The 20,658-nt window shown below is 53.4% G+C and overlaps 1 protein-coding gene across 2 annotated transcripts in view; it reads right to left on the bottom strand.

Moving 5' to 3' along the window:
• Positions 1–20,658, bottom strand: part of GPR107 (G protein-coupled receptor 107) — an 85,598-nt gene that overhangs the window by 52,679 nt on the left and 12,261 nt on the right. For both annotated transcript variants that reach the window (XM_075324360.1, XM_075324361.1), the window contains exons 10-11: positions 20,413–20,488; positions 20,241–20,314 (exon numbers count right to left, since the gene is read on the bottom strand). In XM_075324360.1, coding sequence (XP_075180475.1) covers positions 20,241–20,314; positions 20,413–20,488 — 150 coding nt within the window. The remainder of the gene's footprint in view (positions 1–20,240; positions 20,315–20,412; positions 20,489–20,658) is intronic.

Genomic DNA, 20,658 nt, shown 5'->3' on the forward strand with positions numbered 1-20,658 from the left:
ATTCCCTTCTTCTTCGGCGCTCCATTGGGAGACCCAGACGATTGGGACGTCCAAAAGCTGTCCCTGGGTGGGTAAAGAAATACCTCATGTTAGAGCTGCAAAGACAGCCCTCCCCTACGGGGAGGCAACTGCCGCCTGCAGGACTCTTCTACCTAGGCTGGCGTCCGCCGAAGCATAGGTATGCACCTGATAATGTTTGGTGAAAGTGTGCAGACTCGACCAGGTAGCTGCCTGGCACACCTGTTGAGCCGTAGCCTGGTGTCGTAATGCCCAGGACGCACCCACGGCTCTGGTAGAATGGGCCTTCAGCCCTGATGGAACCGGAAGCCCAGCAGAACGGTAGGCTTCAAGAATTGGTTCTTTGATCCATCGAGCCAGGGTGGCCTTGGAAGCCTGCGACCCTTTGCGCTTACCAGCGACAAGGACAAAGAGTGCATCCGAACGGCGCAGGGGCGCCGTGCGGGAAATGTAGATTCTGAGTGCTCTCACCAGATCTAACAAATGTAAATCCTTCTCATAGCGATGAACTGCATGAGGACAAAAAGAAGGCAAAGAGATATCCTGATTAAGATGAAAAGAGGATACCACCTTCGGGAGAAACTCCTGAATGGGGCGCAGCACTACCTTGTCCTGGTGGAAGACCAGGAAGGGAGCCTTGGATGACAGCGCTGCTAGCTCAGACACTCTCCGAAGAGATGTGATCGCTACCAGAAAAGCCACTTTCTGTGATAGTCTAGAAAGTGAAACCTCCCTCAGAGGCTCGAAGGGCGGCTTCTGGAGGGCAACCAGTACTCTGTTCAGATCCCATGGATCTAACGGCCGCTTGTACGGGGGTACGATATGACAAACCCCCTGCAGGAACGTGCGTACCTTAGAAAGTCGTGCTAGACGCTTCTGAAAAAAGACGGATAGCGCCGAGACTTGCCCTTTAAGGGAGCCGAGCGACAAACCTTTTTCTAACCCAGATTGCAGGAAAGAAAGAAATGTAGGCAATGCAAATGGCCAGGGAGACACTCCCTGAGCAGAGCACCAGGATAAGAATATCCTCCATGTTCTGTGGTAGATCTTAGCGGACGTGGGCTTCCTAGCCTGTCTCATGGTGGCAACGACCCCTTGGGATAATCCTGAAGACGCTAGGATCCAGGACTCAATGGCCACACAGTCAGGTTCAGGGCCGCAGAATTCCGATGGAAAAACGGCCCTTGGGACAGCAAGTCTGGTCGGTCTGGTAGTGCCCACGGTTGGCCGACCGTGAGATGCCACAGATCCGGATACCACGCCCTCCTTGGCCAGTCTGGGGCGACGAGTATGACGCGGCTGCAGTCGGATCTGATCTTGCGTAGCACCCTGGGCAAGAGTGCCAGAGGTGGAAACACATAAGGGAGCCGGAACTGCGACCAATCTTGCACTAAGGCGTCTGCCGCCAGAGCTCTGTGATCGCGAGACCGTGCCATGAAGGTTGGGACCTTGTTGTTGTGCCGGGACGCCATTAAGTCGACGTCCGGCCTTCCCCAGCGGCGACAGATTTCCTGAAACACGTCCGGGTGAAGGGACCATTCCCCTGCGTCCATGCCCTGGCGACTGAGGAAGTCTGCTTCCCAGTTTTCTACGCCGGGGATGTGAACTGCGGATATGGTGGAGGCCGTGGCTTCCACCCACATCAGAATCCGCCGGACTTCCTGGAAGGCTTGCCGACTGCGTGTCCCCCCTTGGTGGTTGATGTATGCCACCGCTGTGGAGTTGTCCGACTGAATTCGGATCTGCCTTCCTTCCAGCCACTGCTGGAAGGCTAGTAGGGCAAGATACACTGCTCTGATTTCCAGAACATTGATCTGAAGGGTGGACTCCTGCTGGGTCCACGTACCCTGAGCCCTGTGGTGGAGAAAAACTGCTCCCCACCCTGACAGACTCGCGTCTGTCGTGACCACCGCCCAGGATGGTGGTAGGAAGGATCTTCCCTGTGGTAATGAGGTGGGAAGAAGCCACCACTGCAGAGAGTCCTTGGCCGTCTGGGAAAGGGAGACTTTCCTGTCCAGGGATGTCGACTTCCCGTCCCATTGGCGGAGAATGTCCCATTGAAGTGGGCGCAGATGAAACTGCGCAAACGGAACCGCCTCCATTGCCGCCACCATCTTCCCGAGGAAGTGCATGAGGCGTCTTAAGGAGTGCGACTGACTTTGAAGGAGAGCCTGCACCCCAGTCTGTAGTGACCGCTGCTTGTCCAGCGGAAGCTTCACTATCGCTGAGAGAGTATGAAACTCCATGCCAAGATACGTCAGTGATTGGGTCGGTAACAGATTTGACTTTGAGAAGTTGATGATCCACCCGAACGTCTGGAGAGTCTCCAGTGCAACGTTCAGGCTGTGTTGGCATGCCTCCTGAGAGGGTGCCTTGACAAGTAGATCGTCCAAGTAAGGGATCACAGAGTGTCCCTGAGAGTGTAAGACTGCTACCACTGCCGCCATGACCTTGGTGAACACCCGTGGGGCTGTCGCCAGACCAAATGGCAGAGCTACGAACTGAAGATGGTCGTCTCCTATCACGAAGCGTAGAAAGCGTTGGTGCTCTGTAGCAATCGGCACGTGGAGATAAGCATCTTTGATGTCTATTGATGCTAGGAAATCTCCTTGAGACATTGAGGCAATGACTGAGCGGAGGGATTCCATCCGGAACCGCCTGGCGTTCACATGCTTGTTGAGCAGTTTTAGGTCCAGAACAGGACGGAATGAGCCGTCCTTTTTTGGCACCACAAAGAGATTGGAGTAAAAACCTTGTCCTTGTTCCCGAAGAGGAACAGGGACCACCACTCCTTCTGCTCTTAGAGAATGCACCGCCTGCAGAAGGGCATCTGCTCGGTCGGGATGTGGGGAAGTTCTGAAGAACCGAGGCGGAGGACGAGAACTGAACTCTATCCTGTACCCGTGAGACAAAATGTCTGTTACCCACCGGTCTTTGACCTGTGGCAGCCAAATGTCGCAAAAGCGGGAGAGCCTGCCACCGACCGAGGATGCGGAGGGAGGCGGCCGAAAGTCATGAGGCAGCCGCCTTGGAAGCGGTACCTCCGGTTGCTTTCTTGGGGCGTGAGTGGGTCCGCCAGGAATCAGAGCTCCTTTGCTCTTTCTGAGTCCCTTTGGACGAGGAGAATTGGGGCTTGCCAGAGCCTCGAAAGGACCGAAACTTTGACTGCCACTTCCTCTGTTGAGGTTTGCTGGATCTGGGCTGGGGTAAGGAAGAGTCCTTACCTTTGGACTGTTTAATGATTTCCGCCAATTGCTCACCAAACAGTCTGTCTCCAGATAATGGCAAGCTGGTTAAACATTTTTTAGAAGCAGAATCTGCTTTCCATTCTTTTAACCACAAGGCTCTGCGCAAAACTACCGAGTTGGCGGATGCCATTGAGGTACGGCTCGTAGAGTCTAGTACCGCACTGATAGCGTAGGTCGCAAACGCAGTCATTTGCGTAGTTAAGGACGCCACTTGCGGCACTGCTGGACTTAAGAAAGAGTCCACCTGTGCCAGACCAGCTGAAATAGCTTGGAGCGCCCACACGGCCGCGAATGCTGGAGCAAACGACGCGCCAATAGCTTCATAGACAGATTTCAACCAAAGGTCCATCTGTCTGTCATTGGCATCTTTAAGTGAAGCCCCATCCTCCACTGCAACTAAGGATCTAGCTGCAAGTCTGGATATTGGAGGGTCCACTTTTTGACACTGGGTCCAGCGTTTGACCACGTCAGGGGGAAAGGGATAACGTGTATCCTTCATACGTTTGGAAAAACGCTTGTCCGGATAAGCATGGTGTTTCTGGATTGATTCTCTGAAGTCAGAGTGGTCCAGAAAAGTACTCAATTTACGCTTGGGATACAGAAAATGGAATTTCTCCTGCTGGGCAGCTGCCTCCTCTGCTGAAGGGGCTGGTGGAGAAATATCCAACAGCCTATTGATGGCCGCTATAAGGTCATTTACCATGGCGTCACCATCTGGCGTATCCAAATTGAGTGCGGTGTCAGGACCAGACTCCTGATCACCCACCTCTGTCTCATCATATAGAGACCCTTCTCGCTGAGACCCTGACCCGCGTGATGACGTGGAGGGTCTCTCCCAGCGAGCTCGCTTAGGCGGCCTGGGACTGTCATCAGAGTCAGAGCCCTCAGCCTGTGATGCCTGGGACCCCCTTGAAGTACGGATTAGTTCCAACTGAGGGGGACCTGGGAACATAGCCACAGCAGTGTCCATGGTCTGAGCAACTGGCCTGGACTGCAAGGTCTCCAGGATTTTTGTCATAGTCACAGACATTTTATCAGCAAAGACTGCAAATTCTGTCCCCGTCACCGGGGCAGGGTTCACAGGCGTCTCAGCCTGGGCTACCACCACCATATGCTCTGGCTGACGAAGTGCCACTGGGACTGAACATTGCACACAATGAGGGTCGTTGGAGCCTGCTGGTAGATTAGCCCCACATGCTGTACAAGCAGAGTATACAGCCCGTGCCTTGGCACCCTTGCGTTTTGTGGATGACATGTTGCTGTCTCCTCAGAGCAATATAGGGGTATAGGAAAAAGTACATCAATACACACTGTGGCACTAGTGGGGCCAGCACTAATGTGCTGCTTACCGCCCGCCAACGCGGGTGTGTGGTCGCCAGAAATCCCTAGTCTGGGTCTCCCAGAGCCTGTGTCCGTCCTCCAGCCAGACTGCATGCAGGAATGGCTGCCGGCGTCCTGTGGAGGGGGGGGCGGGCCCTGGGCGTGCTCAGACCAAAAGCGGGAAACCTGCGTCCCACTGTGCCTAGTGAGAGGGCTGGAGCATGTAAATAAGGCTCCAGCCCTCGGCGCTGACGATTGCACAGCGTCTGTCCCATTCCCTGATTGACAGGGAGGGGGCGGGAACGAAGCGGAGCTAGGCCGCAAAAGCCGGGGACTAAATTTATAAGCGCCGCCACCGTAAAAGCGCGGTCGGCGCTAAGTCCCCGGCGCACTACAAGTCCCAGCCGCGCCGCCGCTCCGAGAGTGGCCGGCGCGGTAGTTCCCAGCACATGAATCCACACAGCTAAGCTGCTGTGACTCAAACCCCAGCGTGCAGCGCTACTGTCCCCGGCGCACTAACACACCCAGCAAGTCTGGCGTGTGCGTGCCTGTCTGTACGGGGACACAGAGTACCTGAAAGTTGCAGGGCCTTGTCCCTGAACGGTACCCCGGCTCCTTATCCAGCAGGTTCAATGGGTCTGTGGACGGAGCCCGGCCTCAGGGCTTGGAGGCCGGTAAGATCCCACTTCCTCAGAGCCCCTCAGGGGGATGGGGAAGGAAAACAGCATGTGGGCTCCAGCCTCCGTACCCGCAATGGGTACCTCAACCTTACAAACCACAAGTGGGGTAAGAAGGGAGCATGCTGGGGGCCCCATATGGGCCCTCTTTTCTTCCATCCGACATAGTCAGCAGCTACTGCTGACTAAACAGTGGAGCTATGCGTGGATGTCTGACCTCCTTCGCACAAAGCAGAAAACTGGTGAGCCAGTGATCCCACTGGGGGTGTATAGCCAGAAGGGGAGGGGCCTTACACTTTTTAGTGTAATTGCTTTGTGTGGCCTCCGGAGGCAGTGCTATACACCCAATCGTCTGGGTCTCCCAATGGAGCGCCGAAGAAAAAAGTCACGCCAAAAATTGAGCAGGGATGCCGATCCGTTATCTGCATTCCTGATCAGCGCTTGGCGGGACGCACTGACGGATGAGGTGTAAAAATGGACAGGGGATACGGAAAAAAAAAAAAGTTATACTCACAGTACCCAGAGGACTAGCAGGAGGAACACTGACCAGAAGAGCTGCAGAGGAACAGACGGCAGAGAGATGGACAGCTTTACAGGAGCAGCAGGCAGATCAGCAGAATGCCCAGGAAGGACCCAGCGATGGACGCAGATGTGATCAGGCCGGTGAAGACAGGTAAGAGGACGTCGGGGGAGAGCAGAGGGGGACAGGGGGGGGTGAGAGCAGAGGGGGGGGGTGAGAGCAGAGGGGGGTGGGGTGAGAGCAGAGGGGGGGGGGGGTGAGAGCAGAGGGGGGGTGAGAGCAGAGGGGGGGCTGAGAGCAGAGGGGGGGCTGAGAGCAGAGGGGGAGACCGGAGAGGGAGCTGCAGAAGCAGAACAGAGATAATGGGGGAGGCAGTCAGAAAGCGGGGGGAGCAGATCGGGATGTCGGGGGGGGGGGGGGGGTTGGGGGGAGCAGATCGCGGGGGGGGCACGGCAGGGGCTATCACGGCAGCGCGCAGGGGCACCACGGGAGCGCGCACGGGCTGCAAAGTGAGCACAGTACTCACGTGCAGCAGCAGCGGCGGCGGCGGCAGCAGCGGCGGTGGCGTGGTACCACAAGTACCAGCCACTGCACGCTGCCGACATGTTGGGGGAGGGCTCGCAGGCCAGCACAGGCCTGGGGAGGGCGGCCACCGGCAGATCAGACCGCCCCACTGCACACTGATTGGAGCGATTGCGCGTCATAGCACAATCGCTCCAATCAGTGCTGCAGGGGCTGGGGGCGGCATGTTTGAGGTCCACCTATGATATGCTGCAGCAGCTGCGGCATGTCATAGCTGGATCTCACAGGATCGCACTAATTCGGGCATTATTTTTGCCGAAATTAGTGCGATCGATGTGGTTGGCGGTTCAGATTTGAACAGCCAATCACATCGATCGTCGATAGGGGGTGGCGATGCCGCCCCCCCTGGGGTCAAGCAAAGGTCCCCTGCTGTAAGAAACAGCAGGGGACATCATTTGAAAGCCGTTGCTATGGCGACGGCAATCAAATGAAGTTTAGGCCGTAAAATTACGTCCCTGGTCGTTAAGTCACGTTAAAATAGGACGTAATTTTACGGCCCGCGGTCGTGAAGGGGTTAATGTTCAATCTCAGGAGGATATGTGCGATGCGCAGCCTTAATGTTCAGTCTCAGGAGGATAGGTGCGATGCACAGCCTTAATGTTCAGTCTCAGGAGGATAGATGCAATGCGCAGCCTTAATGTTCAGTCTCAGGAGGATAGGTGCGATGCGCAGCCTTAATGTTCAGTCTCAGGAGGATAGGTGCGATGCGCAGCCTTAATGTTCAGTCTCAGGAGGATAGATGCAATGCGCAGCCTTAATGTTCAGTCTCAGGAGGATAGGTGCGATGTGCAGCCTTAATGTTCAGTCTCAGGAGGATAGGTGCGATGAGCAGCCTTAATGTTCAGTCTCAGGAGGATAGGTGCGATGAGCAGCCTTAATGTTCAGTCTCAGGAGAATATGTGCGATGTGCAGCCTTAATGTTCAGTCTCAGGAGGATAGGTGCGATGTGCAGCCTTAATGTTCAGTCTCAGGAGGATAGGTGCGATGTGCAGCCTTAATGTTCAGTCTCAGAAGAATATGTGCGATGTGCAGCCTTAATGTTCAGTCTCAGGTGGATAGGTGCAATGCGCAGCCTTAATGTTCAGTCTCAGGAGGATAGGTGCGATGCACAGCCTTAATGTTCAGTCTCAGGAGGATATGTGCGATGCGCAGCCTTAATGTTCAGTCTCAGGAGGATAGGTGTGATGTGCAGCCTTAATGTTCAGTCTCAGGAGGATAGGTGCGATGAGCAGCCTTAATGTTCAGTCTCAGGAGGATAGGTGCGATGTGCAGCCTTAATGTTCAGTCTCAGGAGGATAGGTGCGATGTGCAGCCTTAATGTTCAGTCTCAGGAGGATAGGTGCAATGCGCAGCCTTAATGTTCAGTCTTAGGAGGATAGGTGCGATGTGCAGCCTTAATGTTCAGTCTCAGGAGAATATGTGCGATGTGCAGCCTTAATGTTCAGTCTCAGGAGGATAGGTGTAATGCGCAGCCTTAATGTTCAGCCTCAGGAGGATATGTGCGATGAGCAGCCTTAATGTTCAGTCTCAGGAGGATAGGTGCGATGTGCAGCCTTAATGTTCAGTCTCAGGAGGATAGGTGCGATGCGCAGCCTTAATGTTCAGTCTCAGAAGAATATGTGCGATGCGCAGCCTTAATGTTCAGTCTCAGAAGAATATGTGCGATGTGCAGCCTTAATGTTCAGTCTCAGGTGGATAGGTGCAATGCGCAGCCTTAATGTTCAGTCTCAGGAGGATAGGTGCGATGCACAGCCTTAATGTTCAGTCTCAGGAGGATATGTGCGATGCGCAGCCTTAATGTTCAGTCTCAGGAGGATAGGTGTGATGTGCAGCCTTAATGTTCAGTCTCAGGAGGATAGGTGCGATGCGCAGCCTTAATGTTCAGTCTCAGGAGGATAGGTGCGATGTGCAGCCTTAATGTTCAGTCTCAGAAGAATATGTGCGATGTGCAGCCTTAATGTTCAGTCTCAGGTGGATAGGTGCAATGCGCAGCCTTAATGTTCAGTCTCAGGAGGATAGGTGCGATGCACAGCCTTAATGTTCAGTCTCAGGAGGATATGTGCGATGCGCAGCCTTAATGTTCAGTCTCAGGAGGATAGGTGTGATGTGCAGCCTTAATGTTCAGTCTTAGGACACGTAGGTCCATACAGTACCATCTGCAGTGCGTTACTATACATGTGCACAGTGGGGAGATCCTAATATCATAAAAAGAAGGGAATTTTGTTTACTTACCGTAAATTCCTTTTCTTCTAGCTCCTATTGGGAGACCCAGACAATTGGTGTATAGCTTCTGCCTCCAGAGGCCACACAAAGTATTACACTCAAAAGTGTAACCCCTCCCCTCTGCTATACACCCTCCCGTGCATCACGGGCTCCTCAGTTTTGGTGCAAAAGCAGGAAGGAGGAAACTTATAAATTGGTTTAAGGTAAATTCAATCCGAAGGATGTTCGGAGAACTGAAAACCATGAAACAATTGAACATGAACAACATGTGTACACAAAAGAACAACTAGCCCGAAGGGCACAGGGGCGGGTGCTGGGTCTCCCAATAGGAGCTAGAAGAAAAGGAATTTACGGTAAGTAAACAAAATTCCCTTCTTCTTTGTCGCTCCATTGGGAGACCCAGACAATTGGGACGTCCAAAAGCAGTCCCTGGGTGGGTAAAAGAATACCTCGATAACAAGAGCCGACACGACTCCCTCTTACAGGTGGGCAACCGCCGCCTGAAGGACTCGCCTACCTAGACTGGCGTCTGCCGAAGCATAGGTATGCACCTGATAGTGTTTTGTGAAAGTGTGCATACTAGACCACGTAGCCGCCTGACACACTTGTAGAGCCATTGCCTGGTGCCGCAATGCCCAGGACGCCCCCACGGCTCTGGTAGAATGGGCTTTCAGCCCCGAAGGAATCGGAAGCCCCGAAGAACGGTAAGCTTCAAGAATCGGTTCCTTGATCCACCGAGCCAAGGTTGACCTGGAAGCCTGCGAACCCTTACGCTGACCAGCCACAAGGACAAAGAGCGCATCTGAACGGCGCAGGGGCGCTGTGCGAGACACGTAGAACCGGAGTGCTCTCACTAGATCTAATGAGTGCAAATCCTTTTCAAAGCGGTGAATTGGATTAGGGCAAAATGAAGGTAAGGTGATATCCTGATTGAGATGAAAAGGCGATACCACCTTAGGGATAAATTCCGGAACAGGACGGAGAACCACCTTATCCTGGTGAAAAACCAGGAAGGGGGCTTTGCATGACAGCGCTGCCAGCTCCGACACTCTACGGAGTGAAGTAACTGCTACTAGAAATGCCACTTTCTGCGAAAGACATGATAAGGAGACATCCCGCAGCGGCTCAAAAGGCGGTTTCTGAAGAGCCGTTAGCACCCTGTTAAGGTCCCAGGGTTCAAGCGGGCGCTTGTAAGGTGGGACTATGTGGCAAACTCCCTGCAGGAACGTGCGGACCTGCGGAAGCCTGGCCAGGCGCTTTTGAAAGAATATTGAGAGTGCCGATACTTGCCCTTTGAGAGAACTAAGTGACAACCCCTTATCCATTCCGGATTGAAGGAAGGAAAGAAAAGTGGGTAAGGCAAAAGGCCAGGGAGTAAAACCTTTATCAGAACACCAGGACAAGAAAATCCGCCAAGACCTGTAATAGATCTTGGCGGACGTCGGTTTCCTGGCCTGTCTCATAGTGGCAATGACATCCTGAGACAACCCTGAAGACGCTAGGAGCCAGGACTCAATGGCCACACAGTCAGGTTGAGGGCCGCAGAATTCAGATGGAAAAATGGCCCTTGCGACAGCAAGTCTGGGCGGTCTGGCAGCGCCCACGGCTGACCCACTGTGAGATGCCACAGATCCGGGTACCATGACCGCCTCGGCCAGTCTGGAGCGACGAGAATGGCGCGACGGCAGTCGGACCTGATCTTACGTAGTACTCTGGGCAGCATTGCCAGAGGAGGAAATACATAAGACAGTCGAAACTGCGACCAATCCTGAACTAATGCGTCCGCCGCCAGAGCTCTGTGATCTTGAGATCGTGCCATGAAGGCTGGGACCTTGTTGTTGTGCCGTGACGCCATGAGATCGACGTCCGGCGTTCCCCAGCGGCGACAGATCTCTCGAAACACTTCTGGGTGCAGGGACCATTCCCCCGCATCCATGCCCTGACGACTGAGAAAATCTGCTTCCCAGTTTTCTACGCCCGGTATGTGAACTGCGGAGATGGTGGATGCTGTGGCTTCCACCCACTGCAGAATTCGCCGGACTTCCTGGAAGGCTTGACGACTCCGCGTGCCGCCTTGGTGGTTGATGTATGCGACGGCAGTGGCGTTGTCCGACTGGATACGGATCTGCCTGCCCTCCAGCAACTGCTGGAAAGCCAATAGGGCCAGATACACTGCCCTTATCTCCAGGACATTGATCTGAAGGGAAGACTCTATCGGAGTCCAGGTTCCCTGAGCCCTGTGATGGAGGAACACCGCTCCCCACCCTGACAGGCTCGCGTCCGTGGTGACCACAGCCCAGGTTGGGGGCAGGAAGGATTTTCCCTGTGATAGAGAAGTGGGAAGAAGCCACCACTGAAGAGACGTCTTTGTTGCAAGGGAAAGAGAGACGTTCCTGTCGAGAGAGTTCGACCTCCTGTCCCATTTGTGGAGAATGTCCCACTGGAGCGGGCGCAGATGGAATTGAGCGAAAGGCACTGCTTCCATCGCTGCCACCATCTTCCCCAGGAAGTGCATGAGGAGTCTCAAGGGGTGCGACTGAGTCTGAATCAAAGATTGCACCCCTGCCTGCAGTGACAGCTGTTTGTCTAGTGGTAGCTTGACTACCGCTGAGTGTGTATGAAACTCCATCCCTAGATAGGTCAGAGATTGGGTCAGTGTCAACTTGGATTTTGGGAAGTTGATGAGCCACCCGAACTGCTGGAGGGTCTCCAGAGCGACGGTAAGGCTGTGTTGACACGCCGCCCGAGAAGGTGCCCTGACTAGGAGATCGTCTAAGTAGGGAATCACCGAGTGCCCCTGAGAATGCAGGACCGCCACAACTGATGCCATGACTTTGGTGAAAACCCGTGGGGCTGTCGCCAGGCCGAAGGGCAATGCCACGAACTGAAGGTGTTCGTCCCCGATGGCGAAACGCAAAAAGCGTTGATGTTCTGGTGCGATCGGCACATGGAGATAGGCATCCTTGATGTCGATCGATGCGAGGAAGTCTCCTTGTGACATCGAGGCGATGACCGAGCGGAGAGATTCCATCCGGAATCGTCTGGTCCTCACGTGTTTGTTGAGCAATTTGAGGTCCAGAACGGGACGGAATGATCAGTCTTTCTTTGGCACCACGAATAAGTTGGAGTAAAAACCGCGACCCTGTTCCTGAGTGGGAACGGGGGTCACAACTCCTTCTTTTTTCAGAGCGTCCACTGCTTGAAAAAGTGCGTCTGCCCGCGCGGGGGGGCGGGGAGGTTCTGAAGAAACGAGTCGGAGGACGAGAGCTGAACTCTATCCTGTAACCGTGAGACAGGATGTCTCTCACCCATCGGTCTTGAACATGTGGCCACCAGGCGTCGCGAAAGCGGGAGAGCCTGCCACCGACCGAGGATGCGGTTCGGGGATGCCGTGAGTCATGAGGAGGCCGCCTTGGGGGCAGTGCCTTTGGCGGTCTTTTGGGGGCGTGACTTAGACCGCCACGCATAGGAGTTCCTCTGGCCTTTGTCCTGTCTATTGGACGAAGAGGACTGTGGCTTGGCGGAGGGACGAAAGGACCGAAACCTCGATTGTATTTTTCGTTGCTGAGGTCTCTTGGGTTTGGACTGGGGTAAGGAGGAGTCCTTTCCCTTGGATTCCTTAATAATCTCATCCAATCGTTCGCCAAACAATCTCTCGCCAGAAAACGGCAAACCGGTTAAGAACCTCTTGGAAGACGAGTCTGCCTTCCATTCGCGCAGCCACATGGCCCTGCGGACTGCAACAGAATTAGTGGATGCCACCGCTGTACGGCTAGCAGAGTCTAGGACTGCGTTCATGGCGTAGGAAGAAAACGCTGACGCCTGAGAGGTTAAAGATGCAACCTGCGGGGCAGACGTACGTGTGACCGCATTAATCTCAGCCAGACAAGCTGAGATAGCTTGGAGTGCCCACACGGCTGCAAAAGCCGGGGCAAAAGACGCTCCCATGGCCTCATAAATGGATTTCACCAGGAGTTCTATCTGCCTGTCAGTGGCATCTTTTAGTGATGAGCCATCTGCAACCGAAACCACAGATCTAGCCGCCAATCTGGAGACTGGGGGATCCACCTTAGGACATTGAGCCCAACCCTTAACTACGTCAGCGGGGAAGGGGTAACGTGTGTCAGTGAGGCGCTTAGTAAAGCGCTTGTCCGGAACCGCTCTGGGCTTCTGGATGGCATCCCTGAAGTTAGAGTGATCAAAAAATGCACTCCGTGTACGTTTGGGAAACCGAAACTGGTGTTTCTCCTGCTGAGAGGCCGACTCCTCTACAGGTGGCGGCGGGGGAGATATATCTAACACCTGGTTGATGGACGAGATAAGATCATTTACTATGGCGTCCCCTTCAGGTGTATCAAGATTGAGAGCAACATCAGGGTCCGAGCCCTGAGCTGCGACCTCCGCCTCATCCTCTAGAGAGCCCTCAAGCTGAGACCCCGAGCAGCGTGAGGAAGTCGGGGATGATTCCAAGCGAGCCCGCTTAGCTGGCCTGGGACTGTGGTCCGTGGAGGAGTCCTCCACGTGAGACCTAGGGCCCACCCCGGCCGGGGTGGACCGAGAGGGACCTGGAGGCGCCGATCTAACAGGGTCCGGGGCCTGTGTAAGGACCGGTCTGGACTGCAAAGCTTCAAGCAGCTTGGCAGACCATTTGTCCATAGACTGAGCCATGGATTGTGAGAGTGACTCTGAGAGCTTTTCAGCAAAAACTGCAAACTCTGTCGCTGCCACCTGGACAGTGGAAGCAGGGGGGTCTACATGAGCCGAGGGGCCCACTAGTGACCGAGGCTCCGGCTGAGCAAGCGTAACAGGGGCCGAGCATTGCTCACAGTGAGGGTAGGTGGAACCCGCAGGTAACATAGCCCCACAAGAGGTACATGTCGCAAAGAAACCCTGTGCTTTAGTGCCCTTGCTCCTTGTGGACGACATGCTGTTGTGTCCTAGGAGCGTGATCACTGAGGGTATATAGAAAAAAGGGTATACAGCCCGGCCGAACAGAAATAAGTATATATATATATACGTATCTATACCGGCACCCAGGGGGACCAACACCGAGTGACCGGTGCGGCTTACCGACCGCTAAAAAGCGGGGTGTGTGTGCTCCAGATTCCCTGCCTTGGTCTCCCAGAGCTGCAGAGCTGTTCTCTGTGATTCTCCACCGGCAGAATGTCCGAAAAATGGCTGCCGGAGCTCTCAGGGGAGGAGTGAAGCCGTGGGCGGCGTTAGGAAAAGTGCGGGAATCTGGGGTCCCCACAGTGATCAGTGAGGGGGGAGGGAGCATACAGGATGCCCCGGCCCTCACATCCGACGTCAGGTCGGCTGTCCCGCCCCTATCTCTGATCGACAGGCCCGGGGGCGGGAGTTTTGCCACTAGGCCGCGATGAAGCCGGGGACTAAATTTAATACCGCGGCCGACAAGCAGGCGCGGTCGGCGCGGTAGTCCCCGGTCTTCACAATTCAGCAGCCAGTTGCGGCGTCCGGGAACCAGGCGCTCCATACACAGTCCCCATGGGGACACAGAGTACCTCGTGGATGCAGGGCCCTGTCCCTGAGGATAGATAAGCTCCTGTCCAGCAGATTCCCTCAGGGGCTGCGGAGGGAGCACGGTCCCAGAACCTGGATGACCGCTTCGGATCCCACTTCTACCAGAGCCCTAAGGGATGGAGAAGGAAACACGGCATGAGGCTCCGGCCGTCGTACCCGCAATGGGTACCTCAACCTTAACAGCACCGCCGACTTAGTGGGGTGAGAAGGGAGCATGCCGGGGGCCCCGTGGGGGCCCTCTTTTCTTCCAACCGATACAATCAGCAGCTGCTGCTGACTAAAATGGAGATGTGTGAGTGGATGTGTGCCTCCTTCCACACAAAGCATAAAACTGAGGAGCCCGTGATGCACGGGAGGGTGTATAGGCAGAGGGGAGGGGTTACACTTTTGAGTGTAATACTTTGTGTGGCCTCCGGAGGCAGAAGCTATACACCCAATTGTCTGGGTCTCCCAATGGAGCGACAAAGAAACGTTAAGTTTTACACATGTGAATTCCCTGGATTACCGCTGGAGCCATTGTTTCCGCCTGTCGGGTACAATTCTGGGGTAAGTACCGGAGCAGATACACGTTATCAAACATTGGCAGCAAATCAGCGGAGGCACTGACACCGGGAAGTAACATGATGTGTGAATGTCGGGGATATCACAGCACACCCGCACTCTGCATCAGCTGGAGAAGAACAGTGAGCGCAGCTCTGTAAACTGACAAACCGCACAAGCAGCGAGTATGCTCCAGAGATCAGCGTCCGATACTCATCTGTCCTGGCTCCAGCGCCGGGCCGTGCTCCTTCTCCCATGGTCTGCTCGCTGTTCTAGGCTGTGCGGGATAACTCTGGTAACTTACAAGCATCGGTGATGTCATCACACATGACCTTTTATGGCAGATATGACATGTCCGAGTATTCAGGTAGTATAGCAATGTCCGTCTGGTTTCTAGCATCCTCATCCACCTACAGCCCCGACCCATGAATCCTCACACCAAGCTCATCGCCCCTCCTTATTGCACATCAGTCTGTTGTTACCTCGCCCCTCCTTATTGCACATCCGTCTCTGCTGTTACCTCGCCCCTCCTTATTGCACATCCGTCTCTGCTGTTACCTCGCCCCTCCTTATTGCACATCCTTCTCTGCTGTTACCTTCCCCCTCCTTATTGCACATCCGTCTGTTGTTACCTCGCCCCCTCCTTATTGCACATCCGTCTCTGCTGTTACCTCGTCCCTCCTTATTGCACATCCGTCTCTGTTGTTACCTCCCCCCTCCTTATTGCACATCCGTCTGTTGTTACCTCGCCCCTCCTTATTGCACATCCGTCTCTGCTGTTACCTCGCCCCTCCTTATTGCACATCCGTCTCTGCTGTTACAACGCCCCTCCTTATTGCACATCCGTCCCTGCTGTTACCTCGCCCCTCCTTATTGCACATTCGTCTCTGTTGTTACCTCGCCCCTCCTTATTGCACATCCGTCTCTGCTGTTACCTCGTCCCTCCTTATTGCACATCCTTCTCTGCTGTTACCTTCCCCCTCCTTATTGCACATCCGTCTGTTGTTACCTCGCCCCTCCTTATTGCACATCCGTCTCTGCTGTTACCTCGTCCCTCCTTATTGCACATCCGTCTCTGTTGTTACCTCCCCCCTCCTTATTGCACATCCGTCCCTGCTGTTACCTCGCCCCTCCTTATTGCACATCCGTCTCTGCTGTTACCTCGCCCCTCCTTATTGCACATCCGTCTCTGCTGTTACCTCGCCCCTCCTTATTGCACATCCGTCTCTGCTGTTACCTCGCCCCTCCTTATTGCACATCCGTCTCTGCTGTTACCTCGCCCCTCCTTATTGCACATCCGTCTCTGCTGTTACCTCGCCCCTCCTTATTGCACATCCGTCTCTGCTGTTACCTCGCCCCTCCTTATTGCACATCAGTCTCTGCTGTTACCCCGCCCCTCCTTATTGCACATCCGTCTCTGCTGTTACCTCGCCCCTCCTTATTGCACATCGTCTCTGCTGTTACATCGTCCCTCCTTATTGCACATCTGTCTCTGCTGTTACCTCGCCCCTCCTTATTGCACATCCGTCTCTGCTGTTACATCGTCCCTCCTTATTGCACAACCGTCTCTGCTGTTACCTCGTCCCTCCTTATTGCACATCAGTCTCTGCTGTTACCTCGACCCTCCTTATTGCACATCCGTTTCTGCTGTTACCTCGCTCCTCCTTATTGCACATCCGTCTCTGCTGTTACCTCGCCCCTCCTTATTGCACATTTGTCTCTGCTGTTACCTCGTCCCTCCTTATTGCACATTTGTCTCTGCTGTTACCTCGACCCTCCTTATTGCACATCCGTCTCTGCTGTTACCTCGACCCTCCTTATTGCACATCCGTCTCTGCTGTTACCTCGCCCCCCCTTATTGCACATCTGTCTCTGCTGTTACCTCGCCCCCCCTTATTGCACATCTGTCTCTGCTGTTACCTCGCCCCCCCTTATTGCACATCCGTCTCTGCCGTTACCTCACCCCTCCTTATTGCACATCCGTCTCTGCTGTTACCTCGCCCCTCCTTATTGCACATCCGTCTCTGGTGTTACCTCGCCCCTCCTTATTGCACATCCGTCTCTGCTGTTACCTCGCCCCTCCTTATTGCACATCCGTCTCTGGTGTTACCTCGCCCCTCCTTATTGCACATCCGTCTCTGCTGTTACCTCGTCCCTCCTTATTGTACATCCGTCTCTGGTGTTACCTCGCCCCTCCTTATTGCACATCAGTCTGTGATAGAAGTGGTGCAAATTGATCCACAAGACTGTAATTTCAGGCTGCTGGAAGGGAGCCCTAGGTACGGCCTCCAGCATCTTCATCTCATTAGTCAGCCTGGCACGACACAACAAGACCAGCTAATCAGAAGAAGAACCGTGGAGGCCGAAGAAGTCGGAGACGGTCCTCAGATTACAGATGTGGCCGCTGGACCGGGTTCTCTGCTATCAACCACATCCCTGCTGGAAGTTTTGGCTTGTACACTACAGTTCAAAAGTTTGGGGTCACTTAGATATTTCCTTATTTTTTTCAATGAAGCTGACATTAAATTACACAGAAATCCCCTCTATACATTGTAATGCGGTAAATGACTATTCTCGCTGCAAACGTCTGGCTTTTAATGCAATATCTACATAGGTGTATAGAGGCCCATTTCCAACAACCACCACTCCAGTGTTCTAATGGTACATTGTGTTTGCTGTGTTAGAAGGCTAATGGATGTTTAGAAATCCCTTGAAAACCCTTGTGCAAGTGTGTTAGCACAGCTGAAAACAGTTTTGCTGATTAGAGAAGCTATAAAACTGACCTTCCTTTGAGCTAGTTGAGAATCTGGAGCATTACATTTGTTGGTTCCATTAAACTCTCAAAATGGCCAGAAAAAGAACTTTCACGTGAAACTCGACAGTCTATTCTTGTTCTTAGAATTGAAGGATATTCCATGCGAGAAATTGGCAAGACACTAAAGATTTCCTACAACGGTGTGTACTACTCCCTTCAGAGGAGAGCACAAACAGGCTCTAACCAGAGTAGAAAGAGAAGTGGAGGCGGCGCTGCACAACTGAGCAACAAGACAAGTACATTACAGCCTCTAGTGTGAGAAATCGACGCCTCAGAGGTCCTCAACTGGCAGCTTCATTACATAGTACCCGCAAAACGCCAGTGTCACCGTCTACAGTGAAGAGGCGACTCCGGGATGCCGGCCTTCAGGGCAGAGTGGCAAAGAAAAAGCCATATCTGAGACTGGCTAATAAAAGGAAAAGATTAATATGGGCAAACGAACACAGACATTGGACAGAGGAAAATTGGAAAAAGTGTTATGGACAGACGAATCCAAGTTTGAGGTGTTTGGATCACACAGAAGAACATTTGTGAGACGCAGAACAACTGAAAAGATGCTGGAAGACTGCCTGACGCCACCTGTCAAGCATGGTGGAGGTAGTGTGATGGTCTGGGGTTGCTTTGGTGCTGGTAAAGTGGGAGATTTGTACAAGGTAAAAGGGATTTTGAATAAGGAAGGCTATCACTCCATTTTGCATTACCATGCCATATCCTGTGGACAGCGCTTGATTGGAGCCAATTTCATCCTACAACAGGACAATGACCCAAAGCCACCTCCAAATTATGCATGACCTATTTAGGGAAGAAGCAGCAGCCGGTATCTATCTGTAATGGAGGGGCAGCCCAGTCCCCAGATCTCAACCCTATAGAGCTGTTGTGGGAGCAGCTTGACCGTATGGTACCAAAAAGTGCCCATCAACCCAATCCAACTTGTGGAGGGGGAAGCATGGGGTGAAATATCTCCAGATTACCTCCGCAAATTAACAGCTAGAATGCCAAAGTTCTGCAAAGCTGGAATTGCTGCAAAGGAGCGTTCTGTGACGAAAGCAAAGTGTGAAGAGAAAATTATTATTTCACGTAAAAATGATTATTTTTAACCTCGTCACTGTCTGGACGATATTCTCTATTCATTATACAACTCATCTGATAAATACAAGTAGGATGGAAAAGACTAAATTGTCTGGGGACCCCAAACCTTTGAACTGTAGTGTATATAAGATCCTGTCTGCAGCCACCACTGGGGGGAGCTCCCTGTATACAGAGATACATGATAAGATCCTGTCTGCAGCCTCCACTAGGGGGAGCTCCCTGTATACAGAGATACATGATAAGATCCTGTCTGCAGCCACCACTAGGGGGAGCTCCCTGTATACAGAGATACATGATAAGATCCTGTCTGCAGCCACCACTAGGGGGAGCTCCCTGTATACAGAGATACATGATAAGATCCTGCCTGCAGCCACCACTAGGAGGAGCTCCCTATATACAGAGATACATGATAAGATCCTGTCTGCAGCCTCCACAAGGGAGAGCTCCCTGTATACAGAGATACATGATAAGATCCTGCCTGCAGCCACCACTAGGGGGAGCTCCCTGTATACAGAGATACATAAGATCCTGTCTGCAGCCTCCACTAGGGGGAGCGCCCTGTATACAGAGATAAATGATAAGATCCTGTCTGCAGCCACCACTAGGGGGAGCTCCCTGTATACAGAGATACATGATAAGATCCTGTCTGCAGCCACCACTAGGGGGAGCTCCCTGTATACAGAGATACATGATAAGATCCTGCCTGCAGCCACCACTAGGAGGAGCTCCCTATATACAGAGATACATGATAAGATCCTGTCTGCAGCCACCACTAGGGGGAGCTCCCTGTATACAGAGTTACATGATAAGATCCTGTCTGCAGCCACCACTAGGGGGAGCTCCCTGTATACAGAGATACATGATAAGATCCTGTCTGCAGTCACCACTAGGGGGAGCTCCCTGTATACAGAGATACATGATAAGATCCTGCCTGCAGCCACCACTAGGAGGAGCTCCCTGTATACAGAGATACATGATAAGATCCTGTCTGCAGCCACCACTAGGGGGAGCTCCCTGTATACAGAGATACATGATAAGATCCTGTCTGCAGCCACCACTAGGGGGAGCTCCCTGTATACAGAGATACATGATAAGATCCTGTCTGCAGTCACCACTAGGGGGAGCTCCCTGTATACAGAGATACATGATAAGATCCTGTCTGCAGCCACCACTAGGGGGTGCTCCCTGTATACAGAGATACATGATAAGATCCTGTCTGCAGTCACCACTAGGGGGAGCGCCCTGTATACAGAGATACATGATAAGATCCTGTCTGCAGCCACCACTAGGGGGAGTTCCCTGTAAAGTGGTGAGTGACCCCAAACTTTTGAACTGTACTGTGTATTCTTCTGTGTGACTCCTCTCCAGGTGCATTCAGTGCTCCCCATCTCCTGTCCTCCCTGATCTTTTCCGCTGCGTCGTCCCCGCTGGTCCGGGCTTCTCACCTTCCCTATGGCTTAAGAGTATCCCGTCCCCAGAGGAGCCAGTATCAGTCAGTCTGCTGCACATTTATCACAGGCATCCCCACTCACCAGAGCCCCCCCCATCGGCCTGGTATATACCTGTACACCTTCTCTGCACAATCTCCTCCATAGTGAGGTCTGGGGGTAATATCCCCGGCTATGTAAGGGGTCAGTGCGGACACACGACCGTGCCCGGATACTTACAGATGGGTGATGTAGTACACCACGGCCCAGCCCTCGATCGGATACCCCTGAGTGGCGATATAGTGATAGTCGATCTGGGGAGAAAACGGGCAGCATTAGTGAGCGGCAGAGACTCGTGTCCGGATATCCTCCATCACTGGGGGCCTAGGATTTTGGGGTGTCAGGAGCCTACCGTGTGGAAAACCAACGAGAGCGACTTGGTGAAGGGCAGCGCGGCCATCAGCCAGTGGATCTTGAATACATCATTTCTGGAACAGAGAGGGGGGGCGGCCATTATTAACCCTTTCCACACTGGAGCCACCGTTGAGCATTTATCAACAGCCGTAACACCCAGCAAGGGGCACGCGGTGCCGGACCCCCAGACGTCACCCGAGTCTCACTGCAGGACCCGATGTGAAGGGAATCGGGACACAATGTA

This window comes from Anomaloglossus baeobatrachus, chromosome 9, assembly GCF_048569485.1.
Source record: "Anomaloglossus baeobatrachus isolate aAnoBae1 chromosome 9, aAnoBae1.hap1, whole genome shotgun sequence".
Classification (NCBI taxonomy): Eukaryota; Metazoa; Chordata; class Amphibia; order Anura; family Aromobatidae; genus Anomaloglossus; species Anomaloglossus baeobatrachus.